The sequence below is a fragment of the Carassius auratus genome, chromosome 11, assembly GCF_003368295.1.
Source record: "Carassius auratus strain Wakin chromosome 11, ASM336829v1, whole genome shotgun sequence".
Classification (NCBI taxonomy): domain Eukaryota; kingdom Metazoa; phylum Chordata; class Actinopteri; order Cypriniformes; family Cyprinidae; genus Carassius; species Carassius auratus.
Window position 1 is genome coordinate 2877736 of NC_039253.1, and position 22033 is coordinate 2899768.

Sequence of the window (22033 nt, forward strand, 5' to 3'; positions counted from 1 at the left end):
TGTTGTGATTGTCCTAGAAGTTGGTTGGTTTGGTTCATAGATTATGAAACATTAACAAAGATTTTTAAAAAATTTAAATCCCAAAATTTAGGAGAAAATACTTCCGGAAACAGTGCCGCCAGAAAAGTGGGCGGGGACTAATGTGTCTTAGTCTTTATCTTGAGACGAAAATGCTTTATAGTCTTAGTCACATTTTAGTCATTTGAGTCTTTCATAGTTTAGTCTAGGTTTAGTCAACGAAAAACCATTGCATTTTTTTCAACATTTAGTCATAACTTTTAGTCATTACTTTTTGTTAAGCTGCAGTTACCAACATTTATTTCGGCAGCTATTTGATATGTAGTCTTCAAACAAAAATAGTCATTAATTATTCTCTCTTTAGATCAAATCAGTTAAGCTAATGAAAAATTTGAATCAAGGATTGAATTGGGGAAAACTTGAATAATGATGACAATTGTTATTTTTTACTTCCCTTTGAAAATAAATGTAATATATAGAATTTACAATTTAAATAAAAAAAAGACAAATACGAAAGAGATACAAATTAAACTAATTTTTCAGATGCAGTAGGTTTACCTAAAATATCTTTTGTTGGTTAACATTAATGACACAGACACAGATAGGTACTTAATTAGGAATGCTGCTCCTTTAAGACGGAAGGCATGCATGTAATACACACGTTCAGTTTTCACCCACCTGTTCAAGTTCACTAAAAGAGAGTACTTCTATCATCCCGTCTTCACTAACTTTAAGTTAATCGACAATGAATTGTGACTCCCGGGAAAAACGGGACATCTGGTCACCTTATCCTTACCTTTTTTGGATCCTGAGGCCATTGTTTTAGAGCGCTAGTTCGCATTTTGGTAGCCAGTAATCTTTAGGATGTATTTTGTATGTCTGGTAGTCCTCAAATAAAATTATAGTCCTGTCTCGTTTTGGTAACGAAGACGTGGCATAAATGTCGTCATAGTTTTTATCATCAGATATTTTCGCTCGTCAACGTCTCGTCTTGGTCACAGAAAAAAACTATCCTTAACGAATATTTTTCGTTGTCGTCTTCATTAATAAAAATTAACAGCAGACTCATTTGAGGTCATTTGACACGTCTAATTATGTTGTGATAAACATTGAGTTGTGTTAGTAGCATTATAGTAGATATTTTATGCATAGAGATTTTACATTTTATTTTAGATGTTATTAAAGATGTTTGAAAAGGCTTTTTTTCAAATGAATTAAGTTCTGCCAAAGACTTACTTTTTAGTTTAGTCCTTCGTGGGAACCTGGAATGTGTAATTAGATAAATGTTGTTTACAGCAGTGCCACAACTTGGTGTATTTAATATAAAAATGCATACAGCAAATAAAACACACACAACCAGATTAGCCTGATTCACCAATTAATGACTCTTATGAAGTTGGTTCTTTAAATGAATTCAAAGTAACTCGTTACCAGTTTATGGATTAGCCATATGTTTCCGTCTTCTTTGCATTTGGACAGTGGTCCTGTCAGTTTGTGTACTGCATCTCAAATGTGACCCTGCTTAAGTCTCAATTCTTCGATACTGATATTTATACATCATCTGATAGCTGAATAAATATGCTTTCCATTCATGTATGGTTTATTTGAACAATATTTGTCTGAGATACAACTGTTTGAAAATCTGGAATCTGAGGGTGCAAAACAGTCCAAATATTGAGAAAATCGCCTTTAAAATTCTCCAAATGATATTTACATATATAAAAAGGTAGTAAGCACATTTCATTCAAAATTGTCATTTATGTCTAGGTCTTCTTTTTAACAAAATATATATAAAGTATATGTAAAAAAAAAAATTGCTCTCTTTTCTATTTTTTTTTTTTTTTTTTTTGACCCATTATGGTATTTAAAGGGTGGAATGTGCTTACCACTTCATCTATTTAATTATTTCATATTTTAATAAAATTATTATTTTGATTTTGGTATGAAATAACCTGACATGGTACTATAGGTTTATAATGATATATATAAATTATCTACACGATCATGAATGTCCTGTACCATTGTATTTCCATAGTACTGTAATTCCTTGTTATCTGTTGAAGTTCCTTGGAGTGTGTAAATACCATCAGTGAGCACTATATATATGACGTATGATCTCCCAGTATATGAAGGGCCACACTGTCACTGCCAAATGCTTTTGTTTGGAAATAGTAGTTATAACCTACACTGATACTGCAGTATGTAATGCAGATACGAGGTCTTTATCGCAAACACATCAACCATGTCTTTTATCTCAGAGCAAATTCACGTCACTTTCAGGATTGTGCACAGCAACACAGTCTGCTGTGATCGGTCTCTGTTAGTGACCTGGAAAGAAATGTGTGTGTGTGTGTGTGTGTGTGCGCGCACATGGAATATTTCTGAATCTACAATAATAAGTCTTGAATCAACATTACTTTAAAGAGATAGTTCACCCCCAAAAATCTCATCCTTTTCTCCTCATCCTCTACACTGAAAGATTCAATGACCGCGTCTTATCAGATTGTTTTTCCACCATAACCGAACAACTCCAGACTTCAGTCAACAGTAGGATTGGACCATCTCATTCAGGCCATTTTGGACCGATTATTTTGGTGTGGATCTGAGCATGATTACTATGTTCATAAGTTTAAACAAACCAAACTAGTAAGGGATAAAACATGCCAGGTTCTGGAAAAAATGCTCCAAAGGGCCATGTGTGAAAACTCCCTTGATATATTCATTTGAGTGTTATTTTAGTATCACTGAGATACTTTATTAGTTTAGTTTTATTAATATTGTGAATCAGTTTTCATTTTTATATATACTGTACTCATGTAAAATTTGGTTAAACTTTTAAGAATTCTAGTTTTTGGTAGTTTTTGTTTTAATTTGTATGTCTATATAGTTTGTATTGAAGTCGTTTAGAACATTAAGTTAACCTAAACGAAAATATAAATGTAGCCTTGGCGGCTAGCCAAAATGAAATGTTTTTATATTTTATTTCAGTTAATATATAGAGAGCTGTATGATAAATAGTATTTTAATCATGATCCTGATTTCTGCTTGTCTTAGTTCAAGCATAATCAGATGCTGATAATAATTTGCCTGCTGGTTATTTATTTTGAATGCTTTGGTAACAAGTGGCCACAGGCTTTCATGGCTTCCGGTTGCCAGATTTCAGAGTGTAAATCCCCCATCCAAAAATGTTTTCAATTTTCTTCAATTGATCACATTTCGAAAAAGCGCAGATTAATTGAAAACATGTACGTTTTAGCGTTTAGTGTTCGATATTGAGGTATTCTGCTCAAATAAATGTGTAATGAAGCCAGTCTGTTTTCGTTTGCTTGCTAAATAAATCTGCGAGTGTTATGTGAAAGTGAAATAATTCGGATAAAAAGTGAAAATTCTAAAATGACAATCATTGCGATTGTATTCGGCGAGCAAAATAATCACGATTAACAATCATTTAATTTTTTAAGTACGGTTTAATTTTAGATTAACTATAAAAACCAAGGTTTATATCGGTTTAGAACTAAATTCGTGTGAGAAATGACAATATGACAATTATGGGTGAAATTCTCCTTTAACTGCTTTTGTGGCCCAATTGAGACAACACATGACAAGTGGCTGCAGGTTTTATATTCATTTTGGGGTGATTATTACCTAATTTGAGCAGGAAGTTGCAGTGGTCATCCTTGAATTACACATTTATTGGAACATTTAGATTTAAGCCACATCTGCACCTCTAATCGGGGTCCGTCCATCTCCCCAGATCTGCTCTAGGCCCATCATGCACTGGGTCTTTATGACTGGCCACTGTGCACTTTAATTGGCTCTGCTCAGTAAGCGATGTGTCCTGTCCTGTCACGATCGAAGCAATGTTCCAAATAAAGACCGATTCCTAATCAGAGACACTAGAGTCAGAGCTCTGGAATACAGCTGGTGTTCAGCTGAACGAGGGAGAAGAACTGTCCTTTATTACTGCAGACCTCTCATCGTGCTCTTCACACCAAGAGGTTATTGATCCCACCATCCCAGATCTCTCTCATAACATGAGCTCCTGGTGGGATTGGCGTCCTGTCTGTCTCCAGTGTTCGGAGTCACACATGAACAGGCAGAAACACAGTAATGACTTGAAAGTGTTTAAAATCATCAGCTGGAGATCATGTGTGGTTGGGTTCATTCTTTGTCACTACATTTTATAATGTGTAATGGAGTTTATAATGTAGTCGTGTCAGACTTGGGCAATATTCAGAAATTTTGAATCAACTTTGAAAATTTGTAAAATCATAATTTATGAAATTAGACATTTCTATAATGTCAATATTCAAAACAATATTTTCATGCAGACTCAAAATGTTAAGCACATAGTTTTTCATACACACATATACACTAATGTAATACAGGCATGAAAAGTAATTAAAAAATATTCTTAATTGATCTTTAATAATTATGGTTCTTATTGTCATTGTTGAAAACAATGAATTTTTCAGAATATTTTTTTAGAATTAACTTTTTATAATATATATATATATATATATATATATATATATATATATATATATATATATTCAATATATAATATTTTTATGCAGACCCACAAAATGTTAGGCACATAGTTTTATATAATTCAATTACTATATATGTATATATATATATATATATATATATATATATATATATATATATATATATATATATATATATATATATATATATTAGTGGTCAGCCTTTATCGGCGTTAACGTGCTGCGTTAACGTGAGACTCGTATCGGGCGATAAAAAAATATCGCCTTTAATCTATTCAAAAGATGGGTTGGGAGCTGGGTCTATATTAAGCAAGCTATGGTGAATTTCGCCTTGATATTTTATACAACTGACTCGCTGAGGACAGCCTAAAAAGATGCTCAGGACAGTTGACACTATGTTCGGTGCGGAGAGAGAGAGAGAGAGAGAGAGAGAGAGAGAGAGAGAGAGAGAGAGAGAGAGAGAGAGAGAGAGAGAGAGAGAGAGACGCGTATCACGGACAGCGACACTGAACCGAGCTCTCTTCTGCTATGTTCTCCACGAAATCCCTCCTGCACCTGAATGAACAAATACAAATCGCAGTTTAAACAGACAAAAATATGTAAAAGAGCCCAATTCAGTACTCCCGGTGTTCCGGTGTTCAGGGTTCACGCAGAGAAAGGCGTCTCAACACTAGAACATCGAATTTGCTTATTTTTGAATTGTGCCAACTAATACATACAAAATATGTCAAAATATCCACTTTGGAAATTATGCTCGAAAAAACTGTCAGTTATTTCTTAAGTGAAAGTAAACAGTTGAGGCAAAAATGGGATGTGTATTATATAAAATGCGTTCATCTTCTCTTAAAGGGACCGCGCCTAATTTAGCTAATGTCTGCTGTAATGTTAATCCAAATGAAAATGAAAATCACTCACTGCTCTTGACTGCATTACTTTGTAGTTTTAACAGTCAAACCAAAAATTATTCAGAAACCAGATATAATTTTTGATAAATATATATAGCAAAACTGTAATAATGTGAGAAATGTTGAAGGTGTCTGAATAAATGTAGGTTTCATTGTATATTTCATTTTTACATTGAAGACTATCCAGTGCTATTTTACATTTAATTATTTGGTTTCAGTACCTTGACACTTACAAACTTGAAGAAAACTTAAACATTGTGTAACTAGCACAAATAAATAAAAATAAACAAACATACAAATAAACAATTTCAAACAGGGCCCACTGGTACAACCTTCACCGGGTCCCCGCTGACCCCAGCTACGGCCTGCTCACGCCTGTTTCACACATACTCCGTATGCAGTGCGTATGCACTCGATGTGCTTTCACAAAGGACACGTTTGCAGTTCGCTACTCGGTACGTAAACGATCGCTGCACTGCTGCAGACGCAACGCTCCTGGAACGCAACTGGAATCCGTTAACATGGGTGCGTAAAAAACTATGCAATGCATACACACTGCAGACGGAGTTTGTGTGAAACAGGCGTAAGGTTGTTTGCACCTTGTGCAATGTGGAATTAGTTTACAGCTTTTTCAAGCACTTTGTTATGTATTTTGGAAACAGGAGATGAGCCCCTTTTCTAATGCACCACCTAGCTTGATAAACCCCTTCTCAAAGACTTACTGTTTGTCAATTTTTTATTTGGGTAACATACATACTCTGAATGCCTTCGGTAGAATTCGCATGAGCCATTTTAATCTAGATTAATTTCAAGATCACAGTGAGATTAATCTAGATTAAAAAAATTAATCTATGCCCACCACTAATATATATATATATATATATATATATATATATATATATATATATATATATATATATATATATCCAAAAAGTAATTTGTTTGAATTTCATTCAGTTTAAAATTCAAATTTAAACTACAATTCCACATTCTGCTTAATACCTTAAACTTTCCATATTCTGTTGAACTAAATTAGTTTCTCCCCTGCATTAAGATTCACATCTTATGACATTAGCAATGTGTGTTGAATTATGAAACATGTAGTTCACTGGAATCACTTACACTGATGACGACTTGGATAACAGAATCATCTCTACATATTGCTTCGTTTACCTTACTTCCACGTACAATATTTGTACAAGCAGTTTGTTTTATACCTTGAGTAAACAGTGTGTACTAACATTTTACTTGTGACTGTGTACTAATCATTCTCACTAAGCTAATCTACCTCTTTACCCTGGATGATACTCATAATTTATTACCTGTGAATCTGCCTGTTCTTTAAAATCAAAATAAATAATACTACAAATTTAAAAGTGCACCATTTTGCAAAAATGAAGATTCTATTTTAGAACTATGGCAGTTTATATTATAATTTGTATGTAATATTTTTGAATGTATAGTATGAATATTCAATTGTCGTGAAAATAATGTTACAATGAAAAAAATCTATAATACTTTTAAAAAGAGGATTTATTTTCTTTTTGCAAAGTGCAGTTTCTTATTTTTTCTGTGAAGCATGTCTGATCCTGAAGCTATCTGACGTGTGTTTCTGTGGTATTCTACAAATCTGTCAGCTTTATCATGCTGCAACTTGTCTGTTGGCAAAGAGCAATTATGTGTGTGTGGGTGTGTGTGTGTGTGGTCAGAATATGAGAGAAAGAGAAAGGACTGGATGTGTTTAGAGTAAAAACACAATATGCACGTTATATTTTAGTCTTTGGATTTCAATAATTAAAGGTCTTTTAAAAAAATATCAAATGAAACTGGTTAATCAGATGTAAGAAATACATCTTTTTATTCTTCAGGAAATATTTATATGGTAAGGTTGTCACTGGATTTGCGTCCAGGCCTTTTCCTAAAAGTCTTGAGAGTTAGGATGGCGGTCTGCTTGCGAACGCGACCGAGATCTGCTGAAAAGCACGTACTGTGGTAAGTTCACTGTTGACATTTGCCACATTATACAAACTCCAGCATTTTGTCAGTCTGCTCTTCAGAACGCGTATTTTGTACTTTGCTCTTCCCTCTCTGTGGAAATATATGGATTTTGATACACAATACTGAATTCTGATAAAGATAAAGGTCGTGTAGGCTGTAATTGTACCATATTCTGGCATTGTTCTCTGTACTTTATGCATTATTATAAATCTTATTTCCCCAAAACCACATACATAATTCATTTGCTTGTCATGATACTGGCTGTTTGTCTGATAACATATGCATGTTGACGAGATTTTTGATATATGTACATATGTGCTTTAGTCTGGAAAACAGAGCATTGACTACAAGTCTGAAACATTTCCTTTGATTATTAGCTATAAACAAACATTTAAGGTATATTTGTTAGATGTTTATACACAATAATAAATACTATCTTATTTCCAACATTTTGAATTTCTCTTGTGCTCAGAGTTTACCAGGATTTGCACAGTTCTACTGAGCAATGGGTCTAATGAGTTTAATGTAATATCATAAAATAGTTAAATTATGGCTGAAGCATATGTACCATAAAATGCACATGATGACTTCAAAAAACAAAAAATATGCAGAATCCAGAATCAGCTCAAATAGATTAACACAGAGTTTGCATCTGATTCAGAGTTTGCATCAGAGAGAGAGAGAGAGAGAGAGAGAGAGAGAGAGAGAGTGTGTGTGTGTGACTTTATGACTGCTTCATTTTTTCATCTGGGTTCCCATCTCTAAAGTGCCAAGGTCAGGCTTTGGGACCCACCAGGAAAAAAAACTTTAAAGAAAGAATGGGGTCGTGTTTGGCCTTTATTGTCAAAGAAGCTACTTGTTGTTTCAGGGACGGTGTTTTTAATGATAACATCTGTGTCTCAGTGCCAGTTCAGCACTGCTCATAAATGCCTTTGTGAAGACCAGCTGCTTAGAGTCCATCCAAAACATCAGGACGAAGGTTTACTTCAGATTTAAAAAAAAGAGATAAAATCAAATGTTTTTCCTAAAATAATATTCAAACTTAACTTCAAATCTTTTGAAGAAAAATGTGTAATTCTGAACAAAAGACATGAACAAAACTAAAAAAGAGAAAGACAAAATCACACGAACAGTGTATGAGATACGGTAATTCATCAATACTGATGCACATGCTTTAAAGTTAATATGGATTCAGGATTATTTAGCCATTTAGCTAAGTCATTTAGCTTTTTCACATCCCAGTCACGTTATGATTTTTGAATGCAGAGAAGCAACATTTTACCTGAGAAACTAAAAATAGACCCTCAGTCACCACTGATATAAATAAGCCAAAAGCAGTCCTGGCTCACTTTCTCATCAAGTCAGTCTGAATCAGAGCAGAGACATCTGGATTTCAGACCTACAGACAGTCCTACAAATGAAGCCCTGTTTCTTTTCTTTCTGTGTTAACTATTTGAAGCGGTCTTCATTTACTGACAATCATGAATGAAACTATGGCTGCACGATAAAGTAATTTTATTATCACGATGATGATTTCTGCTCCACTTGATTTATTAAGCATTATCGTGTGCAATATTCGCCCGCTGGTTATTTATGTTGAAAAAGTTTACATTATCTTGCATTAGTAACAAGCTTTTTGCGGTTGCCAGATATATGCATTTAAATCCCCCAATTTTCTGGTTTACTTCATCATCCCAAGATGGCAACCACACACATCTATGTTACAGAAAAAGCAATAATGAGCTGAAATCACAGACAAAAATAGAATTTTACTTTAGCAATTTCTGTTGAGATATTCTGTTCAAATAAGGGTAATACAGCCAATCTGTTGTCTTTCATGTGGTCGTCTACACTCTTTGTGCAATCTTTGAGGAAACCATGAGTTGTGAAAATTCATGAGTTGTGAGATCCTGTATTCTTTCAGAATATATTAAAAATAAACATCATTCTGTCCTTTTCTCTTGGCAGAATGGCTGTTGCCATTTTCAGTATTGCTTTAATCAAATGTCTGGTGTTTCTTCTTTTTGGCTGTCAAAACGTTCCCTCATATTATTAACTTCCTGTCACCTCTGTCTGTTGCAGTTTCGATGTGGAAAATGGGTTGTCAATCGGGCGCAGTCCATTGGACCCCAGTCCGAGCTCAGGACTGGTTCTCCAGGCCAACAGCCAGAGACGAGAGTCTTTCCTTTACCGCTCAGACTCGGATTTCGACCTCTCCCCCAAGACGATGTCCAGAAACTCCTCGGCGGCCAGCGAGCTGTGAGTTTTCAAAATGCACTAAAGCAAAATACGTCATAGTACTTTGTCACTGGACTGACTCAATGGATATTCTGGTTTCCCTCTTAATTATTATTTCCATATTTCAGCATGTAGCTTTTGAGAGAAGTACATAAATGTATACGTTTATGATAACTAAAGCGTCACATTTAAATTAATCAATGATTAACTGAAGAAAATGATTTAGTCTGTGACTAGAGGAAAGGGGGATAAAAAGTAAGAGGGACTTGGCAACCACAGTGGAAAGTTGTTTGAGAAATATTACATATATACCAGTCAATCATTTACAAATAAAAAATGAAATTGCTTTAAGAAAATAAATCCAATATTGCTGTCTTGCTAAGTAACTTGATCATGATTGTTGACTTCTCTTTTGCAGTCATGGAGAGGACATGATAGTAACGCCATTTGCTCAGGTCAGTTAGTTATTAATTCGGTAATCTTAAATATTACCCCTTAAATGAATGATGTCATTATTGTGTTAAATGAGCAAATCACTGAATAGACATCTACACTGCTATTAGAATTGCATAGATAATGCTATTAGGTTAATGGGTTTTAATAAATAAATATTGACATATGAAATATTAAATTTGTTCAAACTGCTGATTGATTCAGAAACAAAGCAAGTGAGTGTCTTTATGAATAATATATTGATTTATTGAATCAATCAAAAATGTGGATTCATAGAGAAAAAAACACAGCTGTGTTGCTTGAAAAGCATATATATATATATGTAAAAGCTTTTATATTGCACTTTCAAAGAGTTCATATAATTGTGCAAGGTACTGTGCACACTGAATTATAATAATTTCTGTGTAAGAAAGTGTTCTGTAGTTCTGTGGCCATTGTATTGTGTAGAGACTTGAATGTGTAATATGTTTGTTTGCCTGTGTGTGTGTGTGTGTGTGTGTGTGTGTGTGTGTACTGTAGGTTCTTGCCAGTCTGCGAACAGTGAGGGGTAACGTTGCAGCTTTAACCCACTCGCAAGACAGAAGCAACAAGTGAGTATGTAGCCGAAACACCTTCAGACAGGCAGTGAATGGAAGGATTAATAAGAGGAAGATTTATAACAGTTGTCATATGAAGTCTCTTTAATCTTTTTCCTTCATAATAGGAGACTGTCAGGCGCTAACCCTCAGTCTGCCTGTAAAACAAGCCTGTCCGGTGAGTGTAAAAACATGAGCTGGTCTAGTCAAAGATGAGGACTTTTCCTTACTGTAGACCTCGATTATAGATGTAAATGTTTTGAACATCCGCATACTTATCATTAACGTATTATCAATGTTCTGACATCTGAGGTTGTTTGTTTCAGATGAGGCATATCAGAAACTTGCTGTCGAGACCCTTGAAGAGCTGGATTGGTGTTTGGACCAGCTGGAGACCCTGCAAACACGCCACTCTGTCAGCGAAATGGCCTCCAATAAGGTATTTAAAGCAATATTTCAGTCAAAAGTGACATTTTGAATCATTTGAACTCACAAGAAAATGAGATGATGTATCAGCTGTTTTTATCCATGCAGTGAAAATATATTGATAATGTTGAAAAGCAATATAAACTGGCCTTACAGTACAACCTTTTCACTATATTAGTACACTTCTCTTGCTCACAAGTCAAACATGCCGTCTGTGGAGCAGATTTTGTGTCATTATGTGAAGTCTGTAGCTCATAGTTCAACTTTTCATTGGCTCATTTAAAAGCTATCTGTTAATTATAACTATTAAAAATTATTTTATTTCATTGAAATAGAGATGAAATAAAATAAAATAAAATAAAAATGTAAAATGAAAAACTAGAAATGTTGCATTGGCAGCAAACTGAAACAAGATACAGTAGGTCAAAGTAATAAAATTACTAAAACAAAAATAAACAGAAATATTTAAAAAACAATAATAGAAATTCAAATTACTAAATTAACTAAAATTAGATTATTAATAAAATGTTAATATTATATATATTAGTAAAAAAAAATATATATATAACATTAATATTAATAAATACCCTTTTAGAATATCAATAATAATAAATAAATAATACTAAAATAACACACATATCATATGACTTCAAAATACATTTGAACTAAAGAGTCATGTGAACTATTTCTACAATACTTCTATTAATAAATATACTTTAATAGATTAAATTGCCTGTTAATATGTTTTTTGGGGTACAGGAAGGTAGTACATTTTGATTGTAAGGTCTTTATGTTAATAATAACATGTCAGTAACTTATAACTCAGTCTCTGAATTGAGTTCCTGTTTGATGTTATATATATAGCAACAATGCAAAACAATGGCAGCATATTTCAGTACAATGCTAAAGAGAAACTTGTATGTAATAAATGTTGGCAGAGTGGTTTCAGCTATTGCAGTGCACGAGGCACACTGTTGTACAGTATGTTTACTACTAGTCAAAAGTGTGGTGTTTCAATGCAGTGCTCCATATTCATTTTCATTTATGTGTTAATCAGGGCTGAAAGTCATTTTGCTGATGCATGATTACATAACCCTGACATACACTGTGTCTGAATAAGTGTTTCCTCAGACAGCTTTTGGTATGGACTCAGCTACCATAGTAACTGGGTAAAAGTGTGATGAAAGGGAATATTGTGCTGCAGGGCTGATCACTGGCAGTGTGATACACACTCGTTTTCTTCATCTGCCGTTCACACTTCTATTCATTGTATCAGTTGCTGTTGTTATTATTGTACTGAAATCAGTCCCATAAGCACAATAAATGGAGTATAATAGACTGCATTAGTGTCCGCCCACTCTCTCTGGTTTCGGAAAGTATTTCTCCCCATAGGGATTTAAGCCATGAAGCCATGAACCAAACTAACCAGCTCTGAGGAAAATCACAATCTTGCAAACTATGATTTTAAGCACAAAAAGTATACAAAGATTAGACAAGAATACAATGGTACGAGACTGTGTACTTAACAGGTTTAGTGAGGAAAAGAAATACAATCCCATGAAGCATTGCAAATGACACTGAGCAAAGTAAAAATGACAGAGTAATTTTAAACTATACATTCATCTATGGTTGTATTTATAGAAATGATAAATGTATGCTCATTGCATAAAATCATGTTTCTACAAATATTAAGGTATTTTGAGAGTGTAGGGAGACTTGATAATGCAATTCCCAGTGTTGCATGGGTCTTGGTAGATCTCCCCTTATGTGGAGCCCACCCCAGTACCTTCCTTATGTGGTACTTCCTCTGTAAGTCCATTGGTGGATCTTCATGTTACCTCCACATTGGGTTGGATTTGATCTCTGTAGGGCCTTTTTCCCCTAGGGGGAATAGTCACTGTCCCAACGTTACTACAAAGACTTTTCAGATGTTATATTACGGTGAGTATTACTATGGGAAAAGGCTCCGGCTAAGGGGACCTCTGCCTCTTGGCGGCTCTCCCTGATGTTGGGGAGTGAGATCTTGAGTCTTGGGCATTGGAAGGTTACGAGGAGGAAAGGTGCATTTGGTTGTGGCTCATACAGTCGATTTACAACCTCAAAGCTGGTCTGGGTTTAAAGTTTTATCAGTTGTTGTTAAAATACATTTCCTTATGGAGGTTTTATCTGAAGAGAAAATAGAATATAGTGAGTGTGAATATATATAAATATAATTGAAAATATAATGTTTCTAATGTTTTATTCATTTTATTTGTTGTATTTTTTTTAGTTTAAAAGAATGCTCAACAGGGAACTAACCCAGCTGTCAGAGACCAGCCGGTCAGGAAACCAAGTGTCGGAGTTCATAGCAAGCACAATTTTACGTGAGTGACTTTGTCATTTAAATTTAATTACAAATTTAGGAGCTGGATTTATGATATGGTGTGTTCAGTATTATTTCAGAGGAATATATAGTATTTTTCTTCTATTTTCCCAAATTCTGTCTTTCCTTTCTGAATTTAGCTCAGGGCTTTTCTCGTATTCTGTGTTTGTGTTGCAGAAAAACAGCATGATGTGGAGATTTTGTCAGCAGCGTGTAAGGAGGAGAAAAAACGCCGCCCGATGTCTCAGATAAGTGGAGTGAGGAAACTGATCCCCAGTCCGAGTCTCCCTCCAACATGCATCCCTCGGTTTGGAGTCAACACACAACACGAGAGCCGCCTGGCCGAGGTGTCCCTTTATTTCACTATGTGTCAGTTCTACTGTAGATCAGAATTACAAAAAATAAACTAAGAACTGCTATTGCCTTTTACCAAATCACAATTTTTTGATTTCAATGTAAAAAAAAAAAAAAAAAAAAAAAACAGAACAGAACTGCAAGAACTAAATTCAGAATTTAGAGGGGAAACATCAGAATTGTGAGGAAAGGAGTCAGAATTTTGTGCTTATATCTCACAGTTCTGACTTTTTTTCTAAGAACTGCAAGAAATAAAGTCTGTTTTTTTTTTATTCTGTAGCAGAAACATACTCACCCTTTTTGACTCTTAAAGGGGGTGGGGGTGAAATGCTATTTCATGCATACTGAGTTTTTTACACTGTTAAAGAGTTGGATTCCCATGCTAAACATGGACAAAGTTTCAAAAATTAAGTTGTACGTTTGAAGTAGTATTTCTGTTCCCAAAATACTCCTTCCGGTTTGTCACAAGTTACGGAAAGTTTTTTTCGAGTATGGCTCTGTGTGACGTCAGATGGAGCGGAATTTCCTTATATGGGTCCTAAGGGCACTTCTGCTGGATTTGCACATCGTTTATTTCTTAAAGATAATGCAGTCCCAACGAAAAAGGGTCACGATCGTGTGTTGGAACCGCAGGCGCTGAGTAAAACTGCTTCAAATGTCTCTGCATCCTTGTTAGTGCGTCCCCTCCCATGCCGGAGACCCGGGTTCGAGCCCCGCTCGGAGCGAGTCGTTGTAATAATGTCAAAGCTCTCAACGCAAAAGCCTACTGGCGCTCGTGATTCTTTAGCTCCGCCCACATGTCACGCCTCCAGCCGGTCGTGTTTTTCCGGGAAAAATCGGTACAGACTATCTTTCTCTTATGAATATAATAAAACTAAAGACTTTTTGGAGTTATGAAGGATGCAGTCCTACTCTATATGTACTCAAGATTAACAAGATATTGAGTGAAAACGAGCATTTCACCCCCCCTTTAATTGTCCACAGCAAGATAAACATATATTAATATACGTATTGTATCTATGTATTCTTTTATTTTATTTTTACTCAAAATTTCTACCTGATAAAATAATATAGAGCTCAAAGGTCTCATAAATATTATAGAAATCCATATTTCGTTTAATAGATTTAATACTGGTTTGTTGAGTAAACAAGGAAATAATTATCACTGAAAAATAAAAATGAAATAAATAATCTTGTATTATATATATGTATTATATACTATATGTAAATTTATATATATATATATATATATATATATATATATATATATATATATATATATATATGAAATTTGTTTATATATGAAATATTTTGATACAATATTTGTGATATCTTTCTTAAATTACATCAGATTCAGAGATTCATAGTGCTATATTATTATTGTTGTTGTTATATGTTATGTATATTATTATTAGTACTCTTCAATGTAGTAAAATGATCTTTTTCACTCTAGGAGCTTGACGACATCAATCGATGGGGAATAGATATTTTTAAGATAGCAGAGTATTCTGGGAATCGGCCACTAACAGTCATAATGTACACCATTTTTCAGGTAAGATTTTTGTCTAGAAATATCTCTCGACATAAATGTTTGCACTGCTTTGCTATTGTATTTCACACTCTTTATAAATACCCTTGAATAAAACACAACAGATACGTAGCAGAACTGCCAGAAGAAAAAGCTCATAATTTCATAAAAAACTGAAAATAGCTTACTTATTTATTTTTACGCTGACTTCAACTGCAGATTTACCTGATATTTGATTACTACATGTTTTGTATACTCTATTATTGTCAGGAACGAGATTTGCTCAAGACCTTTAAGATCCCATCAGACACCTTCTTAACTTTCCTCATGACTTTGGAGGATCACTACCACGCGGACGTGGCCTACCATAACAATATCCACGCAGCAGATGTTGTGCAGTCCACACACGTTCTTCTCTCCACTCCTGCCCTAGAGGTCTGCATGGTTTTTCACAAACACACACATAGTGCTCATGGGAAGTGACCTATAAACAAACCAGCATATATTTGTTTGTTTGTTTTGTTTTGTTTTGTTATGACTTTCAGGATGTGTTCACAGACCTTGAGATCATGGCTGCTCTGTTTGCGAGTGCTATTCATGATGTTGACCATCCAGGATTGTCTAACCAGTTCCTCATTAACACAAGTATGACTCTTTACTGACAAACCATTAAAATAACTCCCAAATCCATTCACTTAGGCTCTGTCCCCAACACGAACAGTTCTTTAAAACTAGTGATACACCAAAATGAAAATTCTGGAAACACAAGTGAAGCAAATCTTATTTAGGCACGCTACAGATAATAGATAATATCGATTCAAAACATCCATATTGTTAATCCAGCACTAGCTGTCGTTTTACCACAGTGTTTAAATGAACTAGACACTGACAATGTCAAAACGCACCATCAGAGAAATGCTAATTAAACATCACTGATTCAGTCAATAATTTTGGTCCTCCAGAATTGTTAAAAACTCCCTGATGTCAGTACTAAAAACCCAGCGGGACCTTAGCAGGTTGTTTTTCTCTTCACTCTTTCAGACTCTGAGCTCGCTCTCATGTACAATGACGCCTCAGTGTTGGAGAACCATCACTTGGCTGTGGGCTTCAAGCTTCTCCAGGAGGACCACTGTGATATCTTCTGCAATCTCAGCAAGAAACAGCGACAGTCCCTACGACAGATGACCATAGACATGGTGAAGCTTTGACACGTTTATTACAGAGCTCTCTGAAATACTTGATTCTGATTGGTCAGCCGCAACATTCCAGGGTCTGCTATTCGCCAACAGCTTGGAGTGTTGTGGCTGGCCAGGAAAGACATGCTCATCGGGGTATTTTCGACAGTTTTTCCACATCATATCACATCTCATCTCATATCACTCTTATTGTTTCATTTAAACCCGACTGCCCTCATCTTGTGCCTCAGTTATCGATTGTATTTACTGTAGAACAAAACCGGAGGACTTCTGTATTAATAGTAGGCCTGTATTGAAGTGTTCATCTTGTTGCCAAAAACTATTTTTTTAGCATTAAATTGCATTTTTTATATAGTTTCGTAGGCTACACTGTAATGGATTTAAAATAATAAAAGGGTTGAAAACTCATACAGTTTTTGGAATAACTATAGGGTGAGTAATTGATGGCAGAATTAAAGTTTTATGGTATTCGGTGCCTTTAAGGAAAGCGTAAAACAGTTAATGGTCTATTTTACAATCATAACCAGATGTCTGGTAGTAATGATGATGTATGAGTGAATGACTGCTTCTGAATGATTCATTGAGTTCATGAGTGATCTGTGATTCATTTGTGAATCAGACTACTGCGTTGTGTATTTGTTGATTTATTTCTAAAGACTGAATGACATGTAGAAAAAAACCACAAAGTTGTAACCCTGAGTGAAACATGAAAATGAAATGTGACATTTTAAAAACAGTTTTTAATGCTTCTAATATCAGATTCCTGTCGTCTCTCCAGGTATTAGCCACTGATATGTCCAAACACATGAATTTCCTGGCTGACCTGAAGACAATGGTGGAAACGAAGAAAGTGACCAGTCTGGGAGTCTTGCTGCTGGACAACTACTCCGACCGAATACAGGTACTGGAGTCTCACTCACGCACATACACTACAGTTCCTTACTAAACTACTCTATTTAGGTCTAGTTTTGGATGGCTAGTCAACTATTTATTGGCTTTTCAGCTCTATTTGAACAGCTAAATGGTAAAAAAATCTTTCTTTTCTTGGAAAGGTGCTTCAGAATATGGTTCACTGCGCAGACCTCAGCAACCCCACGAAACCCCTGGAGCTCTACAGACAGTGGACAGACCGCATCATGGTGGAGCTCTTCAGACAGGGGGACCGTGAGCGGGACAAGGGCATAGAAATCAGCCCCATGTGCGACAAACACACAGCTTCTGTGGAGAAGTCTCAGGTGTGATTATGTCTATTTTAGGGGGTTTGCAAGCTGGGGTTTGGGAAGGTCACAAAGGGGTGTCGGAATGGGTCTGCTAAAAATTAAGAGAGAAAAATGAGAAGATTACAATACTTTTTTAAGGCTGTGAACTTATGATATTATTAAAATATATTTCAATAAATAAGTAAATATAGATATACGTTTTCTGATAACTCTTTATTATTTGAGAAATTACAAAAACCAAGTCTTTATAATATAACATTTAATATTTTCTCACACTGTATAAATGGGTTTTTAACTGTGAGAAAAAAAGCATTTAGTTTTAATAAATTCATTGATAAACAGTAGAATATGCATGTAAATAAAAAATGTTGACATACTGTTTTTCTTGCAAAAAAGTAGCTTAATGTTTTTTTTCTCACACTGTATGAATGCAATTACATGAGAAAATATAGCTGTATAAAATTGAGAGAGACAAATGTGAAATATTACAATTTCTTTTTTTTCTTTTTTTACAATTGTCAGTATTGATATGTACATTAAGGATGTTTCATATAATGACTCAACATTCACTAAATGTCATGAAATAATGGAGTTAATAGTAATCTATTCTGTTATTATCAGTAGATTCATTTAGAAGAAAAATTTGAATTTATTTTTGTTAATAAATAAATAAACAGTAGACTTTAGATGTCAATAAAACAGAATCTATTTTAATAATTAGCAAATTGGAAGTATAAAATCCAGTTATTAAAAAAAAAAACTATACCATATTACTTAATATTTTTCTTAAACTCTATAAATAGGTGTTTATAGATTAAAAATATCTAGCTGTAAACTGAGAAAAAAAAAAGGAAAATTTTACAAAAAAAAAAAACTATTTAATTCAGGACTGCCTAAGATAATACTGGCATTTAAGATTAATAAGAAGATTAATAAAATATTAATAAAATATGTTATGATATAGAAACAGAACAGATTTTTTAAATGTGAGCCAAAATCATCACAATTAAAAAAAACAAATACTTAAACTACAGTCTGTGTGCATTGAATTTTTTTTAATACACGAGTTACACAATCTGACTTGAATAACTGAAATAAATTAGCTTTTCCGTTTTTTGAGATGCACCTGTATATCGTGAGTTTTTAATTGTTAAAAAATCAGCATTTAGCTGCCTGTCCTTTACTATGCTGTACTAATGAAGACTGTGTTTAATCATCGTCTCTTAAGGTGGGATTCATCGATTACATCGTCCATCCTCTATGGGAGACATGGGGTGATCTGGTCCACCCCGATGCTCAGGACATTCTAGATACATTGGAGGACAATCGCGAATGGTACCAGAGCATGATCCCTCGCAGCCCATCGCCCACCCCTGAAGAGCAGGACTCACGGGCCACGCTGGGCATCGCAGGCTCGGCCGGGGAAAAGTTCCAGTTTGAGCTGACTCTTGAGGAAGAGGACGGAGAGCTAGAGGCTGAAGAAGAGCACATAGATAAAGACCAATCAAGGACTATGATGGACCCCAGGCATGTGCAGACGTCCCCTCGCGGAGTCGCTCCTGTTTTAGACAGCAGCGAAAGAGAACTGGACCAAGAAATGACCAGCGTATCCATCATGCAGCTGGAAACCTAACAAGGCCCAGTACTAACAGTGATGTTTCACTCGAGTTTCTTAAATGCACTTAGAAATATTTTGGGGTTGAGTAGAACAACCATACACTAAAAACTAAAAAGACATTGGTTTACCTGACCAAACAGGCCTGTATTTTAAAGCTATATTGTGTCCCAGACACAAACTTTTGTATAAGGACTGAGGCCAAAGGTGTAGATGAATGTTTTCGTGGTCTCATGTGAGAGTCGCATAGAGGAACATGAGTCTTCCCTTGAGAGACTACTGCAGAGGAAAGCTGATTTACTCATTATGTGAACTTTTTCACTCGACTCTAGGATATTTATTATCTTGAACCTTTTTAATCATGGATAACTTAATGCTTTTGCTTTCTTTGCCACTGAGAAATAACTTAGTCGAATGAAACGGTAAAGTTGCTAGAAATATTAAGGCAAGACACCACAAGTGAATGGAGCGAAACATATTAGCTATCAGATCACCATACTTCTCCAGCGGATTAACCACAGTACATTAGTAACATTAATAATAATTTTGTATTACAAGTTTTACATTTTATGTTTAAATATGTAAATGAAGCATTTTATAATTAAATTATGCACTAATTTGCTTACGTTTCCAGAACAGAAATCAGAACATTGATTCTTAATTTGTTGTAAAACATTTCTCTGTAAAGACTTATTACAACAGTTTTTGCAGAGGGGATTTTGGATTTCTCTTTTCATCACTCCACAAATCAGAAAGTTCTGTCAACAAACAGAAAAAAACTGTATAAATAAATAAATAAGGCGATTACACACTGTAAAGCTTACTAAAGTGAACATGTCTGACTCCGTGTTTAAAACACTCTTTAAAATATATCTTTAGTCATTTAAATCTACATGCATAAAAATATCAAATTTAATGAACACTTAAATCTGTATTTTGAATGTTTTCTTTCCACTAGTATGAAAACAAATGCATGTTATATGGAAGCAAATTGTAAAAAAAATTAGCTTGTAGTGTCTTGCCTTAACAGGTTAGCGACAGGATTGTTATTGTTAACAACCTCAGGATAATGTTGATTTCTTTTTAATGTAGCAAGACTCCAAAGTGCAGTCACTAAACTATCTGTTTATAATCTTGTTTTGAACCTAATGTAATCTAAAAGACAGAACATTAGGCTCATCAGACAACCGTACGGAGAATCCCTTTACAAGCGTCTTTGTACTGAAATACCTTTATACCTCTTGACCCATTAGCACTATGTGGACATGATGATCATTCTGATAGAAACAGGGTTGATATTTAAACTGATTTATGAATAAACTCGAATGATGAGAAATGCAAACCCCCTAAACTCGACACTCGTGTGTGAATCAGTGCTTTATATTCGTGCCCATGATTGTAAAATTGGGGATCGCCTGCATTGAGTGCTATCAAGAGCTGAAGTGCATCCCAAATCTTCCCCAGTTTGATTGTTTGGTGGATTTAAACAGGAAGTTCTGGTCTAGTTCAGCACAAACAAGCCTTACTCTGAGCCGGATGCATGTCCTCCTCACATAAAGGGATGTGGTTTACTGATCCCTATAAGATCCTGCTCTCATATTCTCATCATCTTCAGAGATTTCTTCCTCAATATATTCCATAAAAATGAACTGATTTATATACAGTCCGATGCATGCTTTACATAGGAGATATTACATAGGAGGAAAATTTAGCTTTAGCTTTCTGAAAATTTTCAGAAATTGACCAAATTTAAATTGACTATAATAAATTCTTCTAATGATATGAAATCATGAGATTAATCACAATTATTGTTTGGGTAGTGCATATGTAATAATTTTGCAATATATAAAGAATATTTTATTTATTGGGGTTTGAATACTTCTTTTTCTGGCCAATCACAGATGGGGATGTGTTTGGGAAACCCGTTGGAAAATATTTATTTTCATATACAGTGGCCCAGAAATGAGACAAGGAACAAGGAACCGTGATAATTTTATAATTAAAAATATTCCCAATTTAAGAGTAGCCAGCAGTGCTGAAGAGAACCTGTGGCCAGATGGATGCTATAAGTGCCATTTCATCCAGTAGCCTTGCTCACACTCGATCTCAGAGATCAGAAAAGCCAGTGTAGAGCCTTAAAACACATCCCTTTAGCTTCAGTGCCATTAAAGCAGTGACTGTGAAACATTCATACATTCATTTTCGTGTCTGAATTGAATTTTGCTGTATGATATTAAAATAACTATGTCTTCTTCTCTGTACTAGTGTTTAGTAAATGTATTTGTGTCCTCTGTATGTTATATTACTGATATTGTTAAAGATATTTGTTCAGTTTGTTTACAGGTCGTGGTCACATTATGTTTCAGATAGAGTCGGTTTATCACAGTGTTTCTTGTTCTCCACTGTCAGAACCAAAAATACTCAATTTTTATTTCAGACTGTTCTGAATTGCCAATAAAAATAATTAAATAAATAATATGGGGTTTTAAGCAATCATTCATAAATTAATAATTCATAAAGATAGGTATAAAAGCTTTGATTATGCTAATGCTTACCACATCTCTCCAGTTATTACAGGCGTCTTTTGTGGTAAGAGGATTCTCATTCTAGAAACCGCGTTTGACTGGAACATAA

At 34.7% G+C, this 22033-nt stretch overlaps 1 protein-coding gene across 5 annotated transcripts in view; it reads left to right on the forward strand.

Moving 5' to 3' along the window:
* The window catches only part of LOC113110761 (cAMP-specific 3',5'-cyclic phosphodiesterase 4C-like), a 61412-nt gene extending 39540 nt beyond the window's left edge, over nt 1–21872 (forward strand). For 4 of the 5 annotated variants that reach the window (XM_026274929.1, XM_026274930.1, XM_026274933.1 and 1 more), the window contains 14 exons: nt 9515–9691; nt 10089–10125; nt 10643–10713; nt 10827–10876; nt 11025–11137; nt 13394–13487; nt 13664–13833; nt 15294–15392; nt 15639–15803; nt 15914–16013; nt 16410–16564; nt 17343–17465; nt 17617–17799; nt 19013–21872. In XM_026274929.1, the coding sequence (XP_026130714.1) occupies nt 9515–9691; nt 10089–10125; nt 10643–10713; nt 10827–10876; nt 11025–11137; nt 13394–13487; nt 13664–13833; nt 15294–15392; nt 15639–15803; nt 15914–16013; nt 16410–16564; nt 17343–17465; nt 17617–17799; nt 19013–19417 (1942 nt within the window). In that variant the 3' untranslated portion in view covers nt 19418–21872. Of the gene's footprint in view, nt 1–7300; nt 7427–9514; nt 9692–10088; nt 10126–10642; nt 10714–10826; nt 10877–11024; nt 11138–13393; nt 13488–13663; nt 13834–15293; nt 15393–15638; nt 15804–15913; nt 16014–16409; nt 16565–17342; nt 17466–17616; nt 17800–19012 lie in introns of those variants that run through there. The other variant, XM_026274932.1, reaches the window with a different exon arrangement.
* Nucleotides 21873–22033: the final 161 nt, after the last annotated feature.